This window comes from Miscanthus floridulus, chromosome 7 (assembly GCF_019320115.1).
Source record: "Miscanthus floridulus cultivar M001 chromosome 7, ASM1932011v1, whole genome shotgun sequence".
NCBI classification, from domain to species: Eukaryota; Viridiplantae; Streptophyta; class Magnoliopsida; order Poales; family Poaceae; genus Miscanthus; species Miscanthus floridulus.
In genome coordinates this window covers 28,445,266-28,455,595 of record NC_089586.1, presented here as the reverse complement: position 1 = coordinate 28,455,595, position 10,330 = coordinate 28,445,266, and the positions used below count along the sequence as shown (strand labels likewise).

General features: G+C 44.8%; 1 protein-coding gene across 1 annotated transcript; it reads right to left on the bottom strand.

Annotated features, from left to right (window-relative positions):
* Window positions 1-456: 456 nt before the first annotated feature.
* On the bottom strand, window positions 457-3,584 carry LOC136465275 (uncharacterized; the record flags this gene model as incomplete). Its single annotated transcript, XM_066464077.1, has 2 exons — window positions 457-1,291; window positions 3,203-3,584. Coding segments are annotated over 2 exons (1,140 nt in total), but the record flags the coding sequence as incomplete, so codon positions are not given.
* Window positions 3,585-10,330: the final 6,746 nt, after the last annotated feature.

The window sequence follows — 10,330 nt, the reverse complement described above, 5'->3', positions numbered from 1 at the left end:
AGGAATCTCATCGTACTTCGAATTGTTGGGCAGAGCCTGCACATGTTCTGATTTCATAGCCCAATCAACAAGAACTACAGACACCCAAAGCAGCTATTGGTCTCTCGATGCCAAATCTTCCCACATGGAAACATTTGAATTCTGATTCAAAATAATGTTAGCCAAACCTCAAACACATCGGCAATAACATTGCTCTATGTTGTAATCAACAAATAATAGTACGGTAATAAGCGATCAGTGGCAGAACCAGAGGAGCGCTCACAGCGCCCCCCCCCCCCCCCCCCCCCCAAACTTTTTAACATTCCTTCAAATATTTTAATGTACACCACAACAAGTCATCAATTCAGTATCATTTCTGATCATAATATTGTGATTTTTCGTTATGAATACTAACTACATGTGTATAAGCATTGAAAAAGCTGTTGAAATATACGGTTGATGTGTATATTTATCACACTTACACTTATGAGGTGTCATCATGTTTGCCCGGTCCCCCTTAATCAAAATACCTGGTTCCACCACTGTAAGCGATGTCATTTCACATTAAGATTCAACTGGAGTTCATACTTCATAAGCACAGAGAAAGCGACTACCAAGTAATTTACATCAAGAAAGAGAAGATGCCTGCAACCATGCTCAAAACCATGAAGGGTGGCATGGAATGCAACAAAAAATTGAAACTTCGAATCTTCCAAGGCCACTACTGTTGCCACACTTCCAGGGTTGGTCTCAACAATCCTTTGGCAAAACCAAGGTAGCTGATTGCATGCCTCCTCATCTGAGCTGTAAAGTTCTTTTCGGGCTATTGCTTTACCACGCCAAGCTTGGGAGTAGTTGAGGCACAATCCATATTCACGTTGGAGATCATTCGCAATATCTCTTGGCCTGTAGTTTGGACTATCACGTATTTTTTCCTTAATAACACTAGCAACCCATTTCTGAGATGCCAAACGATGACTTTTGATGGTCTCTGATTCACAATTATGAGTACCAAAAACTTTCTTGACCATGAACTCCTTTGAATGAGACTTTGATGCATGTATACGCCATGCACACCCTCCATCAGTACATTCCGCGGTTACACGAGAAGAGTCATTCTTGACAAATTTGTAATGAAACCTATGAGCAATAGCATACTTGTGTAATGCATCTCGGAATTCCTTTGCACTTTGAAACACTTGACCAGCTCCTGTGATCGCATTCTCCCAACTAGCACAAATCTTTTGCCGCTTGGATCCATCTGGAGTAGTTGCTATCACAGCACAATCTGCAGGAGCATCAGCGCCAGTGCCTGCAATGATAATGTAGTGTTAGTGGACGAAAGCCAGACGGGAGTAAATAGGAAACTAGAGTTACGACGGCAGACCCTTGAGTCTAAAGGTTTTAGATTGAGCAGAACTAAAACCGAATACATGAGATGCGACTTTGACTGAGTTGTACAGGAGGAGGGAGATATGACTTTGGAAGGTCAAGTAGTGCCTAAGAAGAATACCTTTTGGTATCTGGGATCGATGCTACAAAGAGCTAAAGATATTGATGCGGACGTTAGCCATAGAATCAAAGCAGGGTGAATCAAGTAGCGACAAGCTTCTAGCATTCTCTGTGACAAGAGGGTACCACAAAAGCTAAAGGCAAGTTTTATAGAACGACGATTAGACCAGCTATGTTGTATGGAGCAGAATATTGGCCTACAAAGATTCGACATGTTCAATAACTGAGTGTTGCAGAAATGCGTATGTTGCGATGGATTTGCGGTCACACAAGAATGGACCAAGTTCCGAACGATGATATACGTGATCGCCTGAGGTAGCACCAATTGAAGAAAAGCTTGTCCAACATCGGTTGAGGTGGTTTGGCATGTCCAAAGGAGACCTCCAGAGGCATCAGTGCATTGTGGTGTCCTAAGCCAAGCTAATAATATGAGAGGTAGAGGAAGACTAAAATGGATATGGGAGAGGCAATAAAAAGATATTTGAAAGCTTAGGATATACCTAGAGATCTATGTTTGAATAAGAATACTTGGAAAGCAGCTATTGAAGTGCCTGAACTGTGACTTGGGGCTCTTGGTGGGTTTCAATTCTAGCCTACCCCAACTTACTTGGGACTGAAAGATTATGTTGTTGTTGTTGTTGTACTTCAAATGATACTTCTCCTTTCAGAATTATATGTCAGCCTTCTTCGTGACATATATGTAAGTTGTTTCTGACTCCGCATGGAATTCAACCATGCGCTTCAAGTCTTTGTCATTTCATATCGAAATCAAAGTTTTGTCATTTCTCGGAAGTACTTGAACACATAGGAATCAAGTTTGAGATTATTGAGTGTTGAAGATATTTCATGTTTAAACGCTTTAAAAGTCCAATCACTCTTCACATGCATAGCATGAGCCTCCCCACCATAATAGGACATCCGTCCATCATCATCTGTTGAAAATTCTCCACCTACTTGAAGAACAGCAACAATTTGCCTACTTCCCATTACTCGCTCCTTCCTAAGAGGGCCCTTAAATTAGGCTACACAGAGAAGAAATTCCTAGTCAGCTTGATGAAATAATAGCTGCAATATTGCTCAGTGACAAACTAGTTCCGAACTTACACAGGAATGGTTAAAAGATAGAAACATCATACTGCCATTATACACAGGGGATAGAGTGCAGACTGCAGCATGTGCATGGACTTTCAATCTTACTTGCATATCAGTGGAATTTTGGTACTCTACACCATCTAATATACAAAAGACCCCAGCTAAAAGTTATAGTTACAGAAAATAGACGTAAGGACCTTGTAGAGGTGCAGGAAGAACAAGATAGAGAATAGAATATATGGTTCAACTGAGTTTTTCCATATTTGATTTTTAAAAATCAGACTAGGAGAAAATCCTAAGATGACCCCATCCTAATTAACTGCAATAGTTCTGTTCAAGTCAGGTCAGTACATTAGAGTGAAGTTAAAGTTAATGAATGAATGCTTTGAGTGTACAAGTACAACGCATCAATTTACTAAGTTACTAACTATACAAGGCAACTCCCTCTGAAAATACAGCATATTATGGTAGAAAAATACCAAATAAAGATGAATTCATAACCAAAAGATCATATATGCCCCACGGTATAAAATATTGCAATGCAATTTTTAGAAAATAACAATTGGCACTCGTCAATCAAAACAGGATGAATAATCACTAATCAGGAAAGAATACTCACTGTCCGGCTCACTGTGGGGGCAACCGGGCAAGGGCCGAAAGGCTTGGCCGCTTGGGGCCTGGGCGCCTGGCGCCCTGGTCAGCTGGCCAGTCGCCGCTGGCGGGCCGGGCAGGCGGCAGGCGGAAGGCGGAAGGCGGAAGGCAACAGGCCGCAGCCGGCCAGGGGCAAACCTCGTTGGCCAGCTGCCAGTGGCCAGATCTGCGCTGGGGCGCCGGGAGCCGGCCGGCCGGAGGCTTGGTGGCTGCTTGCTAGCCGAGAAGGCGAGGTCGGCCGGACGGGTTCGAGGGGTAGGGGCGCCGCCACGGAAGACGGAGACACAGGCGCGGTCGTCGGGAACCTGGAAGGGAGCGCGCTGCGTGCGGCGTGCCTGCCTCCGTTGGTGTGTGTGTGTGTTTTATGTTGTTGTTGAGAACGTGTTTTTGCCCCTGCCCAAGATTTTACTTTTTTTTCTTACTTTATTTACGATTGTAACCACGCGATTTTGAAATGAAGCATGCATTTGCCTCGGTTTGGATGTCCGTCACCTAAAGTGGAATAAACAATTTAAAAGAAAGCTTCTACCTAACGATAGGTTGTTTTGTGTCCTCTCGATAACTGAATTTTTCCATACATTTACACTGGCTTATAGAGATATTTACATTGTCTTATCACTATATTTATAATAATTTTTTCGGTGTAATTTATTGAATAGAGTGATGTAATTTAGAGATAACATAACTTTTATTTCTATAGGTTGCAGATCTTAGAAAATATATGTCAAAATTTTCAAAAAAAATTATAAATTATTTCTATGGATTACAAATATACCATAGAAATATATGACAGACAAAAAAAAATACAAATCTTTGCAAATTGAATCGCCGACGGGAGGGCCTACGACCGCGCCGGTGGGCCACGGCAGTGGGAGCAGCAGCCGTGGCGGAGGGCGGCAGGGGGGAGTGGGGGCTGGTGCCGAGGGGAGGCCGCATACGGTTGGATGGCTGCTCGCCTGCTCGCACCAGAGGATTGAGAAGGAGGGCTGCTCCCACCCGGCCCCCGGGCCCCGGCCTCCAGTGCCATGTGTCGCGGTGCTGCCGGACGTCGGGCACTGGTGGCTACGTGGCTGGCCTTCTCGCGCACGGATCGGAAGGGGGCAAGGGACGCAACGGCGACGGATGGCTGTAGAACAAGGGAGGACGGAGGAGGCAGGCTCCGGCACTCCACGGCAAGGTCGGGAGGCGGCGGGCTCCGGCACGTGGTTGCAGTGGTGGTGCAGATCAGCGATTGTGGTGTCTGGCGTGGAGGGCGGCGGAGGACGGGAACGAGACTATGGGAGCCAGCACCATCGGACGGCCATCGCACGCCATGGCACGTCATGGACTGCCAAAAATTCGGTTGCTGCCTTCTCCCAAAACAACCATGTGACGGATAGCAATTCTCATTTAAAAATAAAAACTCATAAAAGACAGACGGGAAATGACGGTCATGCCTTTGTCCATCTCTTCCACCCTCTACTCAATCCCTCCTCCCGTGAGTCACCGAACAGAAAGATGGGAGCGGCGTCGCGGCGCAGCGGCTCGCTGTATGTGGCGGGCTGCCTCGCAGCGCGTGTGCGCAGGTGTGGCGCGAGTCGCGTGTGTGCTGCTCGACGCAGGCGGGGCTGTGCGAGGCGAGCGTAGGCATGGACGAGAGTGCAGGAAGCCCTAGGCATGGAGCTGGTGAGCATGTTCGTGGAGATGCTCTGACCTCACCCAGCTGTCTTACTGCGTGTTTGGATGGGGGTTCAGATGGGTTGGGCTGGTTTGAACCCAAATTTTATAGTGCTTGGTTGCGAGTTAAATTGTGTTAGGTTGAACTTGACATGGAATATACCCATTGGATGCGGGTCAAGCCGATTCGAGTCAAGCAGGCAGGGTCGACCCACTTTTCCTCATCACTCGATCTTTCTTTCCTTCTTTTCTCATGTGGTCCGAGAGGCACCGCCACCCGGGGCTTCTGGATCTTGTCACCGTCGGCTGCTCATGGAGCGTTAGGAGGCACCACTGCCGGCTCCTCGTCGAGCGCCAGGAGGCACTGCCGCCAGGGGGCTGTGCGGCTTGCCATCCATGGACGACTAGGTGTTAGTTGATCTCCACCAATAGGCCCAACGGCCTATTGGGCCCTTGCCTCTGCGCCCTAATCGGGGGCGCCCAACCCTAATAGGTTGGTGGGCCCCTATCACACAGCACATATAAAGATAGGTGGGGATCACGGCTCGAGGAACGAGGTTGGTCTGAGCTACCATGATCCCACCGATAGAAACCTAATCCGATCAAAGTAGTGCTGCCAGCGACGGGATGCCCACCGACTCCGCCGTAGCCCCTGCAGGGTCACCACCATACCACTACGGACTCCACCGTACCATGGACAGAGCGGTGACCTCGACTAAGGTACACCAACTGTTTTCCCCATCTAGTCGAAGCTCTACCCCGATCTATGGTGTAGAGGTCAACTGTGAATCCCAAAAATGGTATCAGAGCCAAGGACGGTATCGGGTAGAGCATAGAAAAGAAAGAACATGGGTTAAATCCATTTCGGATTGAAACTCTGACCCTAACCGGGTAAAAGCAAAGAGAACAAGGACCGGGGTGGCGGACGTCACTGGAACACCGGTCACCACCGCCACCGTGCGGGGAAAAGATGCCGCACTGCCGTTCTTACTAGCGCACGGCAAGAAGCAGATTCAAAAGAAAAGAAGGGGAAGAGGGGAAGGGGATAATCTCACAGATCTCGAATCAAACCAAAAGAAAACTCAAATTGGAGATCTCGAATCAAACCAAAAGAAAAACCAAATCGGGTTCAACCGAACCCTAACCCTAACTCGAATAAAGAAGGGGTAGAGAGCGATTCGGATGAACTCCGAGAAGAAAGAAATCAAAAGAAAAGCGAAACCCTAACCCAAGATCCCCATTCGGATAAACTCCGAAAAGAAAAGAAATCAAAAGAAGAGAAAATCGAATCGGAAAAGAAACCCTAACCCTAGAGCTAAACCCTAATCCCCAACACTGGTTCGGATAAGAGAAAAGCAGATCTAGATCGAAGAAGGGGAAAGGAGAATGGACCTACCTCGCCGTGCATCGGGATGGCCCTTCGCTGGCGTGGGAGAAGAAGGGCCGAGTTGGGGGGCAGCTACTCGCCGGGCTCGGCCAAGGGGGCACCACGCCCAGGCCGCTCGACGGCGGTGTGCTCACCCGTTGGGGAGCACACGCGTCGGTGAGGGGGCCGGCGACGGCGCCATAGCTGCCTCGCTCCACTGCCTTCGCTCGCTCTTGGTCGCTGCTCGCTGTGCTGAGTAGAGAAGAGAGCAGCGAAGAGAGAGAGAGACCAAAGGGGCGAATGAACTAGGGTTTCCTAGGCACCGGCCACGGCGCTGGTTTTGACCGGCCGAAACGGCTGCTAGGCCACCCGATCGGCTCCAACAACGCTAGATGCGCGGGCCAGCGTCGCGGCCTAGGCGGGCGAGAATGCGAGGCCGAATTCCTGGCCTAGGCCCAGGTTGCGGCCTAGGCGCGGGGGAGCGCATGGGACAGCACGCGCGGGCATGGGCCATGGGCCGCTTTGCTGGCCAGGCCGAAAGAACAGTGGCAATTCTCATTTTTCTTTTTTCCAGTAAATGTTTATTTCCTGGAAATTGACTAATGGCTTAAAGAAAATAGAAAAAGTAATTTTTCCCTGTGGGTAAAATTGAAGAAATTGAGTATACGTTTTCCACTGCTAAAGAAATGGTTTATTCTCTAGTTAATTTGTACCAGCGTGATATTTAATTCGAGAAAAAGAAAGTTTTTCCGCTGCTAAAGAAATTATTTATTCTCCAGTTATTTTGAACCAATGTGGTATTTAATTGGAGAAAAAGAAAGTTTTTCCGTTGCCAAAGAAATTGTTGATTCTCCAGTTATCTTGAACCAATGTGATATTTAATTGAAGAAAAAGAGATTTTGATATGATTATGATGTTGTTATTTTCTGACCAACGTTGTTAATAACAATATCGTAATGATTTATGCATTAATTCTATTTCTGCCCAACGGTGATATAGAATTAGTGTGTAAGAACAGTTGTGAATTTTAATGATTTTATACATTAATTTTATTTCTGCCCAACGGTGATGTAGAATTAGTGTATATAAACAGTTGTATGTTGTGATTTTGACCAATGTTGGAATCAAGACATGCAAATGGTGTTATTTTTATGTTAAGAAAAGGTTTGTCCTGATTTTCATCTTGTCTAAGGTGGACTGGGTAGTCAACTCGCCATGTTCCACAGAGCCTGTGGCACCGGTGAGAGAAACAAACGACAATGATGCCATTTGGGCAACTAAAGAGAGGGATTTTGAATCACAAAAGATGTCCTATAACTTTGAGCATAGGAGTGGGTCACTGCCAACAATAAATTTTTGGCTGTGATAAAGAAAATGATTGAGCCTGTAATTATGGGCTCAATCCCAGAGTGTGACATGGTCACCGAGTACCTCGATAGAATAAAGAGTCAGTTCATTGGCTCTTCAAAGACATATGCTACCTAGCTGATAAAGCAGCTGGTGACAGAGTGTTACTCTAATAATGATGGCATAAGAGAGCTCGCGATGCGTCGTCGAAATTATGGCACTATTGTTTAGGCCATATTTTGAGGGGGGGAATAGAAAGACTAGTTAAGAATAATATTCTTCCTCCATTAGAGCTCTCAGAATGCATAAAAGTATGTAAAGAAAGATGACAAACTAAGCGCAGGAATTCTATAGATTATTAACACAAACATCTATGGTCAGATTCTTGTAAAGAGTGTGGATGGTTATGATTCGTTCATAACATTCATAAACGATTACTCCCATTATGGCTACATTTATCCAATCAAAGAAAGAACAGAAGAATTGGATAAATTTAAAATATTAAAGATTAAGATAGTCAGGTCTGACCGGTGAGGAGTACTACGGTCGGCATACCCTAAAAGAATAGCATAGTAGCCTAGTATTCTACATTGGGCGAACCTCAGCAGAATAGAGTAGCTAAAAGAATCAATCGTACCCTGATAGATATGGTGGATAGTATGATAAGTTACTCCACCTTACAGTTGAGCCTGTGAATAGAGGCGTTAAAAACCAACATTCATATTCTCAATAGAGTACAAAGTAAGTCGGTGCCCAAAACACCATATGAGTTATAGACAGGAAGAGTACCCTCACTAAACACTTAAGTGTGGGGGGAGCCCTGCTGAGGCTAAAGTATTTAACCCAAACATTGGGAAGCTAGATTCCAAAATAGTAAGTTGCCATTTGTTTGGCTACCCAGAAAAGTCAAAAGTTTTTTCGTTTTCTACTGTCCAGAGAGACATACAAAGTTTATGGAAACGAGACACGTTGTCTTCCTAGAGGATGAATTGATGAGGGGGAGCATGGTAGCTCGAGAAAATGACCTTAAAGTGAAGCGGGTGTATGCGCCCACTCCAATGATTCATGAGCCATTTTTCTCACTACCTGCTGTCGCTGCACCGACAGTGCTAGATACTGTGGTGCCAGCATCTATTGTTATCCCACCTGTGGCAACAATGAATGACGATGATGAACATGTTCTTTAGGATCCTATAGAACCCATTGCCACACATGAGGGGGAGCAACAACAACCTCAAAGAGAACATGTGCCAAATGTGAAGGCCCCTAGAAGGTCTCAAAGAGTTAGAAAATCAGCTATTCCTGCTGATTATGAAGTGTACAACACTAAAGAATTTCAAATGGAGGATGATCCCACCTCATTTAAAGAAGCCATGAGAAGTGATCATTCATCAAAGTGGCTTGAGGCCATGGAAGATTAAATAAAATCAATGAATGCCAATAAAGTTTGGGACTTGGAAATAATTCCTAAAGGAGCAAAAACAGTAGGCTGTAAATGGGTCTACAAAACAAAACTTGACTCCCAAGGAAATATAGAGAGATATAAAGTACAACTTGTGGCAAAAGGCTTTATGCAAAGAGAAGGGATTGATTACAATGAGACCTTTTCTCCAGTCTCATGTAAAGTTTCCTTCAGAATCATAATGGCATTAATGGCACATTACGATTTAGAATTACATCAGATGGATGTAAAGACGACATTTCTCAACGGAAACTTGGAGAAAAATGTTTACATGGCACAACCGAAAGATTTTGTCATGAAAGGAAAAGAACGAATGGGATGCCGCCTAAAGAAATTCATTTATGGATTAAAACAAGCTTCAAGACAGTGGTACTTGAAGTTTGATCAGACAATAAAAAATTTTGGGTTTTAAAGAGAATGTAGAGGACAATTGTGGGAAGTCTATCTTCCTTGTCCTGTATGTGGATGATATCTTACTTGCTTGTAGTGATGTCAGTCTACTACATGAGACAAAGAAGTTTTGTCCTCAAAACTTGATATGAAAGATCTTGGTGAAGTCTCGTTCGTTCTAGGGATCAAGATTCACCGAGATAGAAGAAAAGGGGTATTAGGACTGTCACAAAAGGTATACATAGAAAGAATCTTAAAGAAATTCAGTATGCACAAATATAGTCCCTCACCTGCTCCTATAGTCAAAGGCGACTGATATGAGGATTTTCAATGCCCCAGGAACCAATATGAGCTGAATCAAATGAAAGTGGTTCCATATACTTTAGCTATCGGAAGCTTACAATATGCTCAAGTATGTACACGCCCTGACTTGGCATTTGTTACCGGGTTACTTGGCAGATTCTAGAGCAATTCTAGAACAGAACAATGAAATTAGTAAAGAAAGTCTTGCATTATTTGCAAGGAATGAAAGGCCTCATGATAACGTATAGAAGATCTAATTCACTCCACATAGTGGGAAATTCATATTCTGATTATGCGAGAGATGATAGAAAATCAATGATGGGATAGTATTCACTCTCGAAAAGGGGAGCTATTTCATGGAAAAGCTCAAATGCAAACTGTCACTACATCGTCCACAATGTATGATAGTTTGTAGCGTGATATGAGGCAACGGGGCAGGTGAACTGACTAAAGAAGTTTATACCCGATTTGAAGATGGTTGACGACATCTATAGACCACTTAAGTTATACTGCGATTATAATCTGGCAGTACAGTATGCTCACAACATAAGTCAAGTGGTGCTGCCAAACAC